Below are 17,720 nucleotides of genomic sequence, written 5' to 3' on the forward strand. Positions count from 1 at the left end.
AAATTTGATAGAAGATACATTTTTTTTATCAGATCTTTATTATTCAAAATCATTAATTGTCATATATACTTTACCCACATTAGGCAATTCCGTAATCTTTATTTAAGGAAATAATAAATGACATTAATAATGAATTTATGGTTAGTTTAATAAAAATTTTATAATATAATTAGATGGACCAACATATTTCTATAATAATTCTAAAAATCATCATAGTGATGACATGTGGCTACGAAAAGAAGTTGTAATGTTTCACAAATAATATATAGGGGATAATAACAAGCGTGGGGTTCGTTCGTAAATGTTGTATATCCCAGTATACTGATTTCCAAGATTCCTGATAGAATTGCTCTCATTTCTACCCTGAAGATCATAACTCACTTGGGAAAGGCACAATATGACCGTGCTTTGGAGAACATAGACAACATATCTTATGCGTTTGGTAATGCATTTAGAAAAGCAGCTCAAGAGAGTAGAGCTGATTACTTTCATGAGCTGTTTGAGTCTTCATGGATCGTCTTAGATGCTTATGCGGTAAACTCTTTCATGATTAGATTAACTGAGAAGCTTTGACATAGGACTCTCAAGGTATCTTTACTCTGTTTTTCTTTTACCAATTCTCTGTTTTCTATTTATTTATCTCACATTGTTTGAAACTTATGAGACTTTGTAATAGGCAGAATCTGTTATCAGTCATGTAATTTGTTTAATCAAATAGCCAAAGAGGTTTATGTGAAAATGATTGGTCCTTGACTCGTAATGGCTTAGGGATTGTCTATCTGGAGGGCTTCTTTCTCCACAGGGTTGTTCCATGGTTGATCTCCTGACCATCTCCGAAAAACCTTAGGAGATGTAAGAACTGGCTATCGTTGTGGCTTTGTGTGCCTGATGTTGCAAAGCCATTCTTTGAGGTGGTGAGTGAATCCACCACATCGTCTTGCTGACATTCTAGTCTATAATCCAAAGTTATGACCTGAATTGAAGTTTGTGCGTGTCTACAATCTCTTGAGTATGCTCTGACAATATCAGAAAACAAAGTCATATGATTATTACTGAAGTTCTTATTTTAAAAAGAACCTGATGATGACACTAACCTCAAGAAGCCATCCAATATAGGTGACATTGTTGATATGATGGTTCATGTCGAGATCAGCTCGTCTTGGCTGCAAAGAAACATGATTATAAAGACCTTTAGGAATGTTGATTCCTACAAAGAATCTTATTGTTCTATTTTATACCTTAAGTCCAATGATTGAGTACTTTTCCGGATCTTCGAGTATGGGGATTTTCTTCAAGCTTCTGTTATTTTCCTCCTCAGGAAATGCTAATCTACAAAGATATACATAAAACAGAGTAGTGGGCATTTCATGAATATAACGATATGATTGACCAGCAAGCATTGCATTGACCTGGACACAAAGTTTCTTTAGGACAGAACATCATAAACTTTCTATAGCCGTCTTGTGTCTTGGTTCATCATCACCCACTTGCTGAAATGGTAACACATAGGTACAACTAATCAGGACAGTCCCATAAATGATGACATTCTACATGTTACTTCTTGGAACTTTGAGGTAAAGTAAGAAAACATTCAAAACAATTCATATTAATTGATTCTCAAACCATCATCACCAAGGAGCTTGGCATAATCTATATAAACACTTAAGAAGTCGACATACTTTATATGAACTATTATGTTGAAATTTCTGTGGAAGTTTCATGTAAACCTCCTCCTTATGATCCCCATCACATTCTATCTCACAAAGAGATACCTTACCAGTTACCGCTTCGAGTCTAATAGGATAGTTTGGTGGATAATTTCCTCTTGGCATCTTTAGGTATAGACATTCACTATTCACTTGAGCTTAGTGGAATGTTGTGGAGTGTTTTACATTGTAGATTGTCTCTTTGAAGAAAACCTATGGAAAAGAGAATTTGGTAGAGTGCATCAACCTAAGTATTCTTATGTGATACACAAAGATGTTTTGAATGAGAAATGCAAATTTTCACAAAGAAACCTTAATCCCGAAATGGTTGTTTTCAGAAGCTTACAAAATGGATTAACTGGGGAAATAGATGCAAGTTAAGTCCTTGGGAGACAACACCATTAGTGATAGCTACCGGTACTTGTTACTCGTTTAGTCTCATGAGTTCTAAATATGCCTTGAAAACTTCATATACTTCTCCAACACGGAATAATATGAGATTAGGCTGTTCAAGCTAAAAACGATGGTAGTATCACGAAGATGTCCTCCTAGACTTGTCTTCAAATGTTTGTTCCTAGCTTTCACTGAATATCATTTATATGAAGAGTACCAATCTTCTAACTGAAAACCGTACCCTTCTATCTCATTTTCTTTTGTAAATTGACAGAAAATGTAACATGTTTATTAGCTTGTATCATGATGAAGCATTAAGATAGATGTTTTAGGCAGGTCATCAGATTAATCATGAGCAAAGTATTTGTGCCCCATAAAGACAAGAAAAATATCAAACCCAATCTTGTTTTTCAAAGCTACATCTTATATCCAACTTGGGGGGTTGGATCCAGGACCCAAAATATGAGAGAATCAGACAAATAGAAGAAGCATAAGAGACTCTTGCAACTGTTACTACAAAATATCTAAACCCAATCATGTTTTCTTTTGTAATATAGCATTTCCATCTCTCACACCGACCAAAACATTTCTTCTCGCTTTCTCATTCATCTCCGCCTTCGCCTAATTCCATGTCTGTTCATTCGGCGACGTCTCGCTGATATTCTCCCGATAAAAACTCAGCCGCAGCCTCGTCGTATGCACGCGCCGCCATCTCCGCCGTTGGAAACACTCCAAGCCATCTCTTTATTTTCAATCTTGGGATCCATATCTCCGCCGACCATTTACCCGATGGCTTTTTCCTTACTCCTTTGTGTTTCTTCTCCTTTTTTGTCTCTTCGTCCCTCCGTTGGAAAGCGCAGCCGTAGCAACCAGTGATTCCGCAGAGAGGACAGGGACCAGCATCCGGAAGGGGAAGATCAGCTCCGCTGGTGATCCCGTTTGGTGATGACGTGTCACTCCCGACGTTAGATATCACTTGTCGCAGTGCAGAGACCATGATCTGATGCTCTTGATCTCTTGTCAAATATGACGAAGAAGAAGAAGGAGGTCGTAGTGCAACAGGGTTTTGATCATCAGAGGGAACGTTGGATGAATAATCCATTTTTTTTGTAAAGAGTTGGAGAAAGATCGAGACAGGGTTGGGTTTATATATAGGGGATGCATATGCCAAACATATTTACATGATTTTCTTGACTTGAAGTTACCATGATCTCATATTTGCTTCTTCAATCCGGCTTTTACTATACACTATTTATGTTCCCTAAAAGCCAACAATTACACTAACTAAACATGAGTGTTCCACATTTAGACCGTTTCGCCTTACAACAGAAACCTCGTATTCATATTATAAGACGGAAAAGCTACTTGGTCCGCCGCATCATTCTCGTAAAGGTGCACGTTGTGATTAGTGTGAATACATGTGTTAAACACGCAGCGCGTAAAATCATTATTATTTTCTTGTTAAAAACTTTTGACATTATATTCTGGAATGTACTGAGATACAATGGATATAGTTTTCAACTATTTAATTCTCCACTTTTATGTTTTTAATCTATTTAGGATTGGCCCGCGGACGTTTGTTTTCTTTATATTTCTTTAGTATTTGTTTTAATTTAAAATCTTGGTTTATATTATATACAAATCATTATTTATTTCGTTGTTCTTTTTATTTTGTTGTCCAAATTTTATACTGAATTTGTTTTCTATAACCATTGGATCTTAAAAACTTTCTAGGTCCAAAAATTTATCCCACAAGACTTTGTATTTGGATACGCAAGTAATCCATCTAACTAGCACGGTTAGGTGACTTAGAGTACTTCTAATGGAGAGTTCTAGTTTAAGAGCTCTAAAAACACATATATATGTATGTATATATTATATATGTGTATGTAATTACGGGGTTTTAAACTTTACGGGAAATCCATCTTGTGTGTGTTCCCATCTTCTCATTCTCTCTCTAATCTATTCTTCAAACTCTCGAGACTCTGTTTTCTACAACTCTGTTTTTTTGCAGTGTTCTGTTTTTTGGACTTCAAGCAATGTCTCTCTTAGTTTGTTGTGAGTTCATGCTGAGACAAGTGACGACTTTTAAGCTTCTGAATCCTAACAATATTTACATGATTTTGTGACTTTCAGATGCGTTTACAATACTAAAGTTACAATTTTTACGTGATCTCAAATTGCTTACTCAGTCTGGCATTAGCTATATAGCCTAATTATTGCCCAAAAAGCCAAAAACTATTTGTTTCACATAAGACCGTTTCGCTTCACAACATATAAAATTATAAACTGCGTATTCAATATTGTAGGACGGAAAAAGCTACCTGATCGCCGCGTGATTCTGGTAAATGTGCACGTTGCTAAAACATTCAGCACGTCGAATTATTTATTATTTTTTGGGTAATTAGTTTGACATAATATCCTACTACTAATGATTAATCCTAGTCTCTGGATTTTTAGTTTCAGGTAAAAGATGATTCTTAATTTTTTTTTTAAATTTTAACTAAAAATAATTAAGAATATAAGAATTATTTCTTAGCCAAAAAATATAAAAAAATGTTAAATCATGAGTTAAAAATTTTTAAGGGAGAGATAACAAGGCCATCCGAATTGGTAACAAATTATTTGAGAGTCTCTTGGTAATAAAATAGTCAAATAAATGTTAAAAGTATGTAAGAGATCACAAATTGGAGAAAGACGTCTCTATGCCAGAGGGACCCTGACACCTTTAGAAGAAATAATTTCTACATTTGTTATTCTTTAATTGGTCTAATCCTTTTCTATTTTACTTTTAATTATTATTATACCAATATTATATTTGTGAGAGACGATGGAACATATTTTTCTTGCTGCGGATGCCCTTATTCCCTTAAATAATGATGTTGACCATATATTGACTATTTTCCATCACTTTCCTTTTTTTTATTAATCAGGAGCTGTTTGGAACCTATTCAAAAGTCCAAACTAATCCCTTAAATAATGACGTTGACCATATACTGACTATTTTCCACATATTTAAATGAGTTCCAACTATATATGCATGGCTTATGGCAGTTCCTTGGGATGGACATGTTATTCGTTAAATTTGATTCGATTCGTTATTCGTTTCGATTCAAAAATTTCGGATATCAGTAAACCTTCGAACCAAAGCAAATACTAAAAATCAATATTCGTTAAAATCGAAGCAAATCACAAATATTAAAATTTTAGAAAGCGGATATCTGATCCGATTCGGTAATATATAAATACATGTATATCTTAATTATATTTAAAGTTTTAAATGTATAAAATTATATAATTGTTATTCTAACATATGATTTGACAAATTCTATTCACATTATTATTTATATAAAAATATTACATAAAAGGAAATGAATAAATTTATGACAATTATAATTAAAATTTCGTCTTATTATAATTGTTAACTAAGTTTTAAAAAATTAAAAAATATGTAGATTCACTATTTTTTTCATTTTTATCTTATATATCAGGAAAAAAATATTTTACAAAACAAATTTGTATCAAATTTTTAAGATTATTTGCATTAATCAAAACATATGAGATATCCGTAAGTATTCGTAAATATCCGCAAATATCTATTTATTTTCCAGATATCCGTTTTTCCGAATATCCGTATTTTTCCGAACCAAAGCAAATTGAAAAATTAGATATTTGTGGCATACAAAGCAAATCACAAATACCTTCAAAAACCCGGATATCTGATCCGCCCAGGCCTAGCAGTTACACCGCTTTAAATAAAACAACCGTTTTATTTCATAATTTTTATTCTCAGTTATGTTTTTACAAATGACAAAGACTATATAATCTAAATTTCTTTATAGTATTATCTGGTAGTTTTGACTAATACTATAACAAGATCAATTATATATATACCTAATGAATTCAATATTAACTTAACAATTATTTTTTTCTATATATTACGATTTTAAGACAAATATACAAATTATCAATATAAATGAATTTTATAAAACTGATTATTTTAATTTCAAATAACTGAGACTTTAAAAATAATTAATCTCTTAAAATAAATTATTAAGGTATTACTATAATCAATACTCTATCTATTATTCTGATTTTGTTGGGTTTCCTTAAAAAATGATCTAAAATTTATAGTCAAACACAAAATTAACAATTTGTTTTTGAATTTTTAGTTTATCATATACACTGTAAAAGTTCAAATAATTAATGAAATATCTCTTGTTAGCTATTTCTTTTACATTTCTTTTTTGGGTTTACTAGTTCCAGCCTAGGTGTTTTCTTAGGTATGAGCTTGTTCATATCATGAATTATGTTTCATGTAAGTTTTTTTTCCACTATATATAAGACAGCATAGTCTTATCTTGTAAACGTTTGTTTTGATTTAAATTTGAAAGCCCTTTAAAAAAAATTAATGAAATATCATTACTTTATATATTTATTTTTCAAAATAGATTGTTTTTACTTAAACATCCTTATCTTCGTTACTTATGTATGAAATTATCATTTTCATCAATATCACTAACCATAACCAAAAACCAAGCTCTAAATGTACTAGAAATCTACATCTACATTTTTCATCTTACTTCTTATACACAAAAATCATTTATCTTGTATATATTTTTTTTTCCGTCAAAGTTTTTTTAAATTAGATAAATGGGCCAGGCCCAGTAAACGGCCGAAACCCGATTACAACCAAAGACGGCTACAAGCCCAAAAGATTACAGGCTAAATGAAAAAGCTAAACGGGCCCTCGGCCCAAACTCAGAAGCTGCACGACCCAGTCGGATAGCGTGTCGAGGAGGCTGGCTCGACACGTGGAGAGATCTGCTCCATTAACGGTCACGCGTCGTAACCCCCTCAACTTGACCACCTCCGCCTCTACGCAGCCGGAACAACACCATCGAAAACCTCGTTCGTCGGAGCTCAGTAACCGACAAGCCTCCAACGAACCCATAGCCGTTCTTCACCGCACTGTCATCACGCCGGAGAGTTCCAACGAACCTCGAGATCTCCTCCGACTTTAAAACACTTCAAACCCTAGACACTCGAACCGAGAACCATCGCTTTCTTTCCTTGAAAGTCGTCACCTCGCCGGAGAGCTTCATCGTCTACCGAGATCTCATCCGCAGTGACCCAACCCCACCTTGACGACAACCACGCCGAACTTGACACAAATCGAACCTAGTAACCTTAACCCAAACGAACACCGGGTTCCTAAGTGACAGCGCGGAGCTTTGCTAGCCTCCGCTCTCCGTAACCAAAAGCCGGCGAAGACGAATCTGAAAGAGACTCCCTTCCCGGAAGCTAGAGCCGGCGATGGTGGATCTGAGTAAGCCTCCCCCTCCCGGAAAACACCACATCTAAACATGCAAGCCGCTCCCTCTCCACCGGGGACTTCCAGACGAACGCGTCGTTACTCCAAAACCGAGCCACCGTTAGGGATAGTAGCGGTACCAGAGCTCGGACAAGGCGGTCGTTGACACTAGAGCCAGGGACGGTGGATCTGAGTAAGCCTCCACCTCCCGGAAAACACCACATCTAAAGGATCTAGATTAGCTTCCATCTCCCGGAAAAACACCACAAGTGAGCATGCAAGGCGCTCTCTCTCCACCGTGGAGCTCCAATCGAGCGCGTCATTACTCCAAGAGCCGAGCCAATGTTAGGGATGGTTGCGGTACCAGAGCTCGGACAAGGCGGTCGTTGACATGACGGCAAAGAAGGAGCGAAGGGGAGCCACTACGCCGGACAAGAAAGGACTCCGGCGCCGGCACGGACGCTCACGCGCCGGCCGAACGCCGGTCCCCAAAGTAGATCTAACTTCTCTCTCGAATCTACTATGTATTCCCCATTTATCTTGTATATCCTCTCACATTTTATCTGATAAACTCAAAATTTTGAATTTTAAGATTACATTTTCATTAAAATTACTCAAGTTTGATGATTTTTTTGTTAATAACGAATGATTATCTTTCGTTAAAAAGCTATGGGTGTTTGAGGAACCTAAACACAAATTACCTCATTCGCTATCTTTGGCCGTCCGGTCCTCGGATTGCTTCCAATATGTTAATGGACAAAGAGTACTCCATAAAGCGGATCATCCATTGTGAGTACGTAGAGTTACCGTCTTCGTGTACTTGCCTGAGCCACCTGTTTTTACTTATTTTTAGACCGTAGCATATGTCTGCCAGTTTGTAGGACTAAAGGGGCTTCTCATCTCGGTGCAAAAAAAAGGGGGCTTCTTATCTTTTCATGAGGCAGCTTCTGGTACTGGAAGCATTTTTTACTAATACGTTCATACTAAATCTGCACATGCTGGTAGTTGTTGTACGACCGCTTAGCATTACACAGCGATTTAGGGACATCAAATAAAAACTTTTTTTTTGTAACTTGGCATACATCAAATAAAAACTTTCTCCTACATAATCCCGACTCTGTGGTTTATCCGGGGAAAGCCAATTCCACTACTTGGCCCACTTCATCTGCTATTGTTATGCATTTATGTCATGCATTTGTATCAATATCGGTGGTATTATAGTGGTGGCTCCTCCACGCATCGCTCCACAACAACACACCAGTCATATTGCGTCCATTCCATTATTCGGAGCACTGTTACTATATAATCTATATATATTTTTCATATTTGAAAAAGAACTGGAATCTCTCTTTAGAGAAAGTCACTCCTCTCATTCGTCCATATAGACCCCATGCCCTTGGAGCAGCACCGGTCCAAACATTGCTAAACAAAATTTGTGACCCCAACTCCCTTGGCCAAAATGAAAAAAAAAAACCATGTTTTTCTTTTAACTGAAAAAAAAATCATGTTTTAGGAAAAATTAGAACATATAAGAAACATTTCAAGTGACGGGTTCTTTTTTTTTGGTGTAAAGTGACGGGTTCTTCGTGACAGCTACCAATACTTGTTACTCGGTTTCAGCTCATGATTTTTTTTTATAAGCACTATCGGCTGATCCGAATTTAGAATATCTTCCCACTAATACCAGAAGTAAACCGATCATCGGTTATAATTCACCATGTAAATCATTTGGACCGAATACCAAACCAAGATTAACAAAGTAATGATAATTTAGTTCGGAAAGAAAATCGAATTTAGGAATGATGTGAGTACGCACCAAACTCCAAATATGATGTGAGTACGCACCGAACTCCAAAAATTTATCAGGCTGCAATCACTCGGTTAGCTCATGATTTGTACATAAGCTTGCAAAACTCTTTATACATCTCTGGGAAGAATACAAGATCAAGGTGTTCAAAATAAGATCGATGGTAGTGCAGTTTCAACTCAAATTATTATGTTTTATTCAGAAAAATATTAACAGTATATTTTTTAAAATAGTTATAGTTTTGAAGTTACTGACATTTATACATGTTTATTTTTGTTACAGAAATTTAAGCTCCAAATTTAGAAAACTTTTAATTATATTGTTAACTAAAAAGTATAAGATTTTTTTTTTAATTATATTTCTATTTGACCGTTTTACTTCCACATGCTAAAAAATGGTCTTGATGGTATCAAGACGAGTCGGCGATGTCTCAGAGACTTGTCTCCAAACTGACTGTTCCTACCTTTCATTAAATATCTTGTTTAGAGTCCTAAGAGCATCTTTTAACGGGTAGGTTAGGAAAAGGATGTTTTGGAAAAAATAGTTTAATAGTCGGTGGACGTCACCCAAAATGTAACAGCTGCTTGATGCTCCTAAATAAACGTCGAATTATGTGGATTGTTTGTATGTCGGTGGCGACCTGCGATTGGTTTTTTTTTTTTTTTTTTTTAATCAGATAAAAAAAAAATTAAAAAAATAAGCACCCACTAATGGGCTGCTGCGTTAATGATGCTCTAATTTCTTCATATTAAGAGTACAAATCATCTAACTGAAAGGGGGTACCCTTCATCTCATTGTTGGTATATTGAACAAAAATGCAACATGTTTATTGGCTTGTATCATGATGAAGCATTAAGTTAGATGTTTTAGGCAGTTCATCAGATGAATGATGAGCAAAGTATTTGTGCCCCATCCTAAGGACAAGAAATTATCTAACCCAATCTTGTTTTCCAAAGCTACATCTTATACCAACTTGGGGGGTTAGATCCACGACCCTAAATATGAGAGAACAGACGAACGGAAGAAGCATAAGAGACTCTTGCAACTGTTAGTACCATTGGCGTAACATCTTTTACAACATATTTTCTTTCACAAACATATTTGCGCATCTGTATATATGCCTCTATATTTTTTATTCATCTTCTACTTTGATTCCCCCAATGGTTCTAGCAGCCGAAAAAAGCCCCTCCGAAAATCTCAGACAAAATTAAATATATATGTGGAAAATTAATGATTGATTGATTTACCTCTCAAAAACAACGTGGCGAGGCCATTCTCTTGTTGTAGTCTTCCTATGAAAAAGGATGTATTCTTTTAGGTGTGGTGGCTAAACCAAGGCCTGACAGAACCGTTAATATGTCCGTTTGAGTGAACCCCTGAGCCATTAGGAAGCAGCTGAGGTGGTGTACTCGGGTAAAGTGTGTGGCCGTGAGAAAGACCATGTGATAAACCATTTCCTTTACGTTGTTGATGGGCATGGATCTGTCTCAACCCTTCCTCATGGATCCGAGCTATTGTGTCCAGTTCCTTCATCGATAGAGAGTCTAAATTGGCACCGTATAGAGGCGCATGTCTTGAAATCTCTTCTCTAAGTGAGGATTCTAGTGTGCTGATGTATTGCTGTTGAAATAATTTGGAAAAGAAGAGTTTAATGAGCACTAAACAGATTAAGAAAGTATAAATCTGATGTCTCATCTTCTATCAAACCTGGCAAGCTTGGAGTTTGGATTCCATTCCATCAATGTAAGCTTCACAACGAGCAATCTGATTTTCTTTCTCTCGTTTCTCTTCTTTTGTTTGCCCTACTGTTCGTGTCAGTCGCCTAATTTCATCCTCAAGTGACTTGCGAACTTCTTCCCGAGTTGCATTCTCTGTTGCATACCGTTTCAGCTCTTCTTCAAATCTTTTCCGGGCTGCCTCTGTTACCTTTAGCTTCTCCGTTAGAGCAGTTTTCTCTTTCCCTGTCTTCTGTATTATTCACAAAGAAAACGGCGTCTTATTAAGTGAACAATACATGTACCTTGGAGGAGTCTTGGACAAATTACAATAGAGTAAATGATATAAACAAAGATGGCTGTAATATATCATTATTCATTTTCTGCGTGTGCATATGCTCCATACCTTAAGTTCATCACGCTTTCGTGTCTTTAGCAAAGAAAGTTGTGTCTCTGCCTCGGTAAGGCGATCCAGAAGAGCTTTCTTCTCAGAAGAGAGTTTATCTATCTCATCTTGACGTTCTGACCGAACCCACTCCAGCTGACTCTCCACATCCCGAAACTGTTCTACCAGTTCCTTCTTTTCCCGACCAAACCGGTCCGTCTCAGCTTTCATTTCAGACTGCAATTTGATACACTGTATTAATAACTTGTATGACCACAGAACGCCCAAAAACTCCAGCATAGTCACACTCTTGCTGCAGAAAAAAATGTAGTCACGTACCTTAAGACGGGTCTTTGCAGCCTCAGATTCACTCAATTTTTTCGTGATGCCAGATTTCTCCTTTGTCAGAGTTTGAATCTCTGTCTTCTTTTCTTCCTTCAGCCTAACAAGCTCTTCCTTGTTCACACGCAGTTGGTGCCACAGAGCAGCCCTGTCAATGTTCGCATGTTCTACTGCCTTTTTCAACATGGCTAAAATAGGTCTCGCAACCTCTCGCTCCTGAAAAATCAGAATATCAAGAATCCGCAGCTCTAAGTCTAACTCTCCGTTGCTACTCGTGGGGCTGGTAAATCTATCTACAAGTCTCCTCAGTATTTGAACCCTAAATGGCTGATCAGGAAACCATTTGAATAATACTGCGTATAGCCTTTTCACAAATCCCCTCACTTGAGGATCTTTGGAATGAGCTAATGTCTCCGCAAGATTAAGGAGTGCCCTGAACTCAATCCCTCCAGCGGCTTCTTCCTCGCTGACCTCTCCCTCCAATACAGGATCCCCACGAGTAGCACTCAGATTTGGCCCTTGTACACGTCGTTTTTCAAGGACCATGGCAACACACTGAACAACAATGGCTCCACGAGCAACAGCTCTTTCGAACGTCTGAGATGCCTCCACAGCTAGGGACGATATGGACAACATTTCCAGCAATATGTAGACATCAAAAAACTGTCTGTTTACATAGAATTCATGCTTATCCATCAGATCTTCCATTTCGGAGATGGAATCGTTTTCACCAATCAGAAAAGGCCCGAAGGGTAATGTCCCAAAATTGCCATCTAGACTGTCGTCACAGTTGATGTCTCTAAGTATCATTTCGGCAATCTCAGCCCAACTGTGTACAGTTTTGCTCAGATATTCAAGGACGCAAACAGATACATCAGCACCCAGACTTTTAAGCCGTTCACGGACTGACCTTACCTGTATAAGAAAAATTTTAGGTTAGCCACGACTAGGAAAATATTTAATCGCAGCAAGAAAAAAATAACTGAGACACAAGATGCTTACGGCTCCAGGTAGGTGTTGGCACTGTGAGGCAGTTTTAAATATGAAATGAATGGCCGCCACAAGAATTTCCTCACCTGAATCATTCAGAAGCTCAAGTGACTGAAATAGAATGTGCTCCCATACTTCAGTGTCACAATCTAACTGGCTAAGAGCATTGTATACCTGTGCCACCGAAAAACTTCAGATAATGGAAATGTATAAACTTCTAGTTCATTAAATGAACTGACACTTTTTTTAGGGATTCTATGCCTCCAACTCACAAGAAAAGTCTTTCACAAGGTGAGGGAAAGGCTAAGAGAAAACTTACTGGTTCACGCAATGCTGGTTCAGCTTCAGGCTTTTGAAGCCGTTCGATAAGTGCATACGCAGCTAGTGGGTGTTCCGAATGCTCAACCAATTTAGGAACCAGACTAACTAAATCTGGTTGCAAATGTCTAGGCGCTCTGTCTAAAACAAGAGCAATCTTTTGAGCAGAGTGTGGTCGTCGTCTAGGCTCTGGACAACCTTGTGGAACAGCCGAATCAAGAGTTTTCAGTGAGTTAACAATCAGTCCTAATAGCTCCTCAGATTGTTCTGGCCACTTTGTCTGAAGACCAAATTTTTTACAGATGGTCAGAAAAAACAAAGTTGCAAAAAGTCTGCAAAATAGGTTTCAGTAGTAAGAGAACCCACCTTTGACTGAACTGAAGTATCAGAAGACTGCTCAGCGTATGTTTCAGGGGGAGAAACAGGCTCTATTGCAAGGGCTTTCTCAAGCATATCGATCCCATTCACCTCGGAGCTTTGTACAGCTGAGGTACTGAGAGTAGTAGCATCTGCATCAGATTTAAATCTCTCGTCAACAAGATGTTGTGAAGCTTCTGCTGCTCCATTTTCCCTAGTTGCCTCCAATGAAGTTGAAGCCACGCAGCCATCTGTCTTTGCATCCAGCAAAGAAGGCTCAGAATAAGACCCTTCCTCCGAAGGTTGGCAACACTCAACCATTATATCTAGAAGTAAATCGATAATTGCTTGCTGTAGAACTTTAACACCCATCAGCAAATTCATCAGGCTGGGTGAAGATTCATCACTCTTTGTTAGCTTGCTTCTATCATCACAAGACATTTTAGTGGGAAGAAGTAAACGCTTTACTTTAGTAGGGTCGTCAAGATAAACACGTAATCCAGTAAGAAACCCAGCAATTGCACCTGCATCCATTATAAGCTTCTCTCGAAGGGTCACCTGTGGCTGAGAAGGATTTTCCCCAAACGTGAGATGGAATCCAGCTTGGGAAAGAAAATCTCGGAATGTGTCTTCCTCATCTCCGCTTATGCCCTCACTTTCTTCAGAATCAATAATGTCATCAGGATCAGTGGTTAAGGCATCTTGGTCATCATCTGACGCCAAGACCTGGCAAAAGAATGGACAAAACATAATGTAGTAACACGAACAGATCTCCAACTGTGCATGGAAGAAGGGAATAACTCCACGATGCGGAAGATATATCTACATGAAAGAACTAACCTCCAAGTCTGAAAACTCGAACCAAGGACAACAATCCAATATTTCACACACAAAAACAACAGTGTCACGCACGAGAAACCCAGCATCAGCCTCCAGCATGTCAGACACCTTCATAAACTGTAAGACGGAGTTATTCCAGGTCTTGGTGCATATAGATGACTCCTTCCACACACTTTTCGCAGGATTCTTTTGGTTCAGAATACCCATCCTGTACTTGACCCAGAAGTTATTGTCCACATCTGTACCCGCAGATTGATCACTCTCTAAATATATGCATATGGTGTCAAACGACTCGTATACACCTGCACACATGAAGCAACTGGAGTTGATGAACATCAATAACTGAAGATAGGAGATGAGTAATAAAATCAAAACCACTCACCAATCCGGAGTTCACATCCACCGGCCTGAAAGAACTTGCTGAAGATCTTTCGTGTTTCCATTATTTCCTTAAAGGCGAGAAAATTCTCTACTTTCCACGTAAATGAACTTCTTTTTACGCTGTTATCAATCTGTGAAGCTGATTCTGCCTCCACATAGTCTTTCGTTACAGATGTCTCTTTCAAGATCAGAACCTCTGCGGAGAACACAACAGTGTCTTGAACGAGAAATCCAGAGTCCTGATCAAACAAACTCGTAAGTGTCACATACTCACGCCAACCCCAATCCTTTGCAGCTTTCGAGTAGCGGTTCTGAGATTCCTTTGTCACCGACTTCTCCTCCAACCTCTGGTTCACAACTGATAGTCTGTGGCTAACAAAACAGCTCCAATCACTAGAGCTTCGTGAATCTGTCACTTCAAGAAATACCGAAAGATGACACGGTGGCTGGGACTGCCCTGAGGCCATTAAGAGTAAGACAATCAGTTAACTCTAGAAATACAGCAACCAGAGAGCTCAAAAAGGAAGGAGATATATAATTTTTAACAACATAACATCAAATGGTGTGAATCTAGTCCACTTACATACCTCGGGGATAAACAATAAGTCGACAATCCCTGTTCCCAATTTGAAACCTTTTACTTTTGATGCAAAGACCTGTTACCTTCCTCTTCTTGAGAAGATCCTTCAACCTCGTGAAATTCTCAATCCTCCAAGTGAATTTACCCATGTGCGCATCTGATTTCCTAGCTCCACTCCCGTTTCTCCCCGCAACCAACCCTCCATTCTTAGCAAAGCTACTGAACTCTTTAATAACATGAAACGAAGTGCTAAAGACAGCAGTGTCATTAACTAAAAAACCTGATTCAGGATTCACAAAGTCAGACATCTTCATGTAATCGTTCCACCCCAAGCTCGTGTTATCGCCGCTCTTATTATCAGCAGCAAACCTCCCATACGAATCTCTATGCACGTGAGCGCACCCAGGCTTCTGATTCAAAGCCGACATCCTAAACAAACACCAACAGCTCCTATCCGATACCATAGTCTTCTCGGTCTCCTTACTCTCCAAACACATCGATATGTACTCCTGAGAGTTAACCACGCTCTGGTACACACTAATCCTAAGGTTACACTCCCCAGCTGGGAACACAGGGCTCATTATCTTCTGCGTCTTTATCATTTCCTTAAACAAGGTAAAGTTATTTACTCTCCAAGTGAACTTCCCATTCAAAACATCCGGCATTGGTCCTCCAGCTAATGAATTCTCCTTGTACAGTGATCCCGAATCGCTGTTAGAGCTAACTGACTCATTGAGAATCAAGATATCAGCAGTAATAAGCAACGAATCGTTATTAAACAAAAACCCCATCTTCGGATCCAACACACTCCCATTAAGCGTGAAATCGCACCACCCGTGCGATTTCTTCTTACTAGAGAACCTATGCCAAGAGTCCTTATGGATAGTGAGGGATTCGTCGACATGGTTGACGATCGAGAGACGGTAGCTAGCGAAACAGTCCCACCGAGACGACGACGCGCCGCGAGGGTCCATGATCTGGAGATAGATGCTGATGTATCCAGGGAGAGCCTGGGAGTCGCCTCTAGGGTAGACGAGGAGGCGGCAATCGTAGCCTCCCACATCGAAGTACTTGCTCCACAGTGCCTTGGCTTTGACGCGCGTGAAGTTTTCGACCGTCCATCGGCACACGGCTGTGTACTCTCCTCGGCGATCGACGGCTACGATCTCTTGAGCCCCTCCGCTCCCGTCTCGAGATGATCCGAGGTGGAGGTCTTCGGCCGGGGAAATCGAGGACGAGCAGAGAGGCTTCGATGATGGAGAAGGGACGGAGGGATGAGATAGGTCGATGGTTGATGACGACGAAGACACCGCCTCCGACGATGAGCTCTGCTTCATTGTTGCTATGGCGGTTTTTCTTGTTTTTTCTGTCTATTTTTATCTAGGTTCGGTTATAAATCAAGGATGTCCATAACCGGCGCGGTCCATAACCGGCGCGGTCCATAACCGGCGCGGTCCATAACCGGCCCAAACACTAGAAGAAAGAGACATAGCCGAAACCTTAGAAAGAGGAGAGAGAGTCGACCGCATGCCTTAGAGGAGAGAGAGAAAGGCGGCCACAAGCTTTAGAGAGAAAGGCGGCCACAAGCTTTAGAGAAAAAGAAAACTCTATTTCATTTTCCTTATATATGTAATCTTTCCATTTATGTATTTAGTAGATATCCTAAATCTAGTTGGATTAGAATTTGTAGTATTTCCTTTTATCTCTATCTTGTAAACTTTATATAAGGGATGTCTTATTCATTAATGAAATATATAGAATTCTCATTCTTTTACAACACGTTATCAGCACGATTGTTCTCTGCAATCTAAGCTAAAATCGCCAATCCCTTAAACCAAACCTAGCCGGCGACTTTAACCTAATTCCGACGAACCTTAATTCGTCCTAACTCGTGTTCCAGCTCGTCAGCAACCGATCAGCTCCATCCCTAAGGTGTTCCTGATCCTAGACGACCTCAGCTTCCGTTCGCATCACAGCCAGCTCGTGTTCCCGATCAACCAGCTTGCAATCCCGATCAGCCGCCTGCAAACCCGATAGGAAGCAGACGCGTTATGTCCCGTTCAGCTCGCATACGACGACAGCCAGCTCGCGTCCGCCCGTTTGCAGCTCGAGGTTCATCCGTTCTCTTTGGTGGTCCGGTTTCAACCCTACAAACAAAGATGTCGAAAATCTCAAACCTAGACTATGCTGCCCTTAATCTTTCCAGAGACAACTATTTGCAATGGGCACTTGACACAAAGATTAACTTGAGGTCAAAGGAACTCGGTGATGCTATCATCGAGGGCAACAATGAGACTGATAAGAATCGGTACAGGACTATATGTATTATACGCCACCATCTCATTGAGAGTCTAAAAGATCAGTACCTCACCATGGAGAATCCACTAGGCCTTTGGACCGCTTTACAGCGACGATATGATCACCAGAAAACGGTGCTATTACCAAAGGCTAAACATGAGTGGAAGAATCTCAGATTAATGGACTATAAGTCTGTGGATGAATACAGTTCAGTATTGTTTAAGATAGTCTCAATGATGAGACTTTGTGGTGAGGAAGTAACCGAGAAAGAGTTGCTTGATAAAACATTCTCCA

General features: G+C 38.9%; 1 protein-coding gene, 1 long non-coding RNA gene and 1 pseudogene across 4 annotated transcripts; all 3 read right to left on the reverse strand.

Moving 5' to 3' along the window:
• Positions 1–627: 627 nt before the first annotated feature.
• LOC106341407 lies at positions 628–1,303 on the reverse strand. The gene is made up of 3 exons (XR_001269640.1): positions 1,239–1,303; positions 1,095–1,163; positions 628–1,016 (listed from the first exon to the last, which is right to left on the reverse strand). It is a non-coding gene; the product is annotated as an uncharacterized LOC106341407 (long non-coding RNA).
• A 1,401-nt stretch (positions 1,304–2,704) lies between these two features.
• On the reverse strand, positions 2,705–3,231 carry LOC106341234 (annotated as a pseudogene).
• Positions 3,232–10,119: 6,888 nt separating this feature from the next.
• Positions 10,120–16,509, reverse strand: LOC106342104. Of its 3 annotated transcripts, XR_001269797.1 has the most exons (11): positions 15,136–16,509; positions 14,550–15,005; positions 14,168–14,469; positions 13,337–14,053; positions 12,972–13,250; positions 12,665–12,826; positions 11,660–12,577; positions 11,342–11,557; positions 10,928–11,188; positions 10,468–10,840; positions 10,120–10,215 (listed from the first exon to the last, which is right to left on the reverse strand). XR_001269797.1 is itself a non-coding variant. In XM_013780936.1 (10 exons), exons 1-10 carry the CDS (start codon positions 16,463–16,465, stop codon positions 10,535–10,537), a joined length of 4,944 nt encoding a protein of 1,647 aa, XP_013636390.1. In that variant the 5' UTR covers positions 16,466–16,509; the 3' UTR covers positions 10,244–10,534. The 3 variants fall into 3 exon arrangements, 2 of the variants coding, with proteins under 2 accessions (XP_013636390.1, XP_013636389.1); XM_013780936.1 differs by lacking the exon at positions 10,120–10,215 and having other exon boundaries at positions 10,244–10,840; positions 10,928–11,185; XM_013780935.1 differs by lacking the exon at positions 10,120–10,215 and having other exon boundaries at positions 10,244–10,840.
• Between the last annotated feature and the right edge of the window lie 1,211 nt (positions 16,510–17,720).

This window comes from Brassica oleracea, chromosome C4 (assembly GCF_000695525.1).
Source record: "Brassica oleracea var. oleracea cultivar TO1000 chromosome C4, BOL, whole genome shotgun sequence".
Taxonomy (NCBI): Eukaryota; Viridiplantae; Streptophyta; class Magnoliopsida; order Brassicales; family Brassicaceae; genus Brassica; species Brassica oleracea.

What these genes read in the sequence shown, in the direction of transcription:
- LOC106342104 (XM_013780935.1), bottom strand. Translation starts at nt 16,465, where the DNA reads ATGAAGCAGAGCTCATCGTCGGAGGCGGTGTCTTCGTCGTCATCAACC. An exon ending in TCGAGTTTTCAGACTTGGAG is followed by an intron (nt 14,054 to 14,167) that starts GTTAGTTCTTTC and finishes TTCTTTTGCCAG; the next exon opens with GTCTTGGCGTCAGATGATGA. An exon ending in ATACTTCAGTTCAGTCAAAG is followed by an intron (nt 13,251 to 13,336) that starts GTGGGTTCTCTT and finishes TTTGGTCTTCAG; the next exon opens with ACAAAGTGGCCAGAACAATC.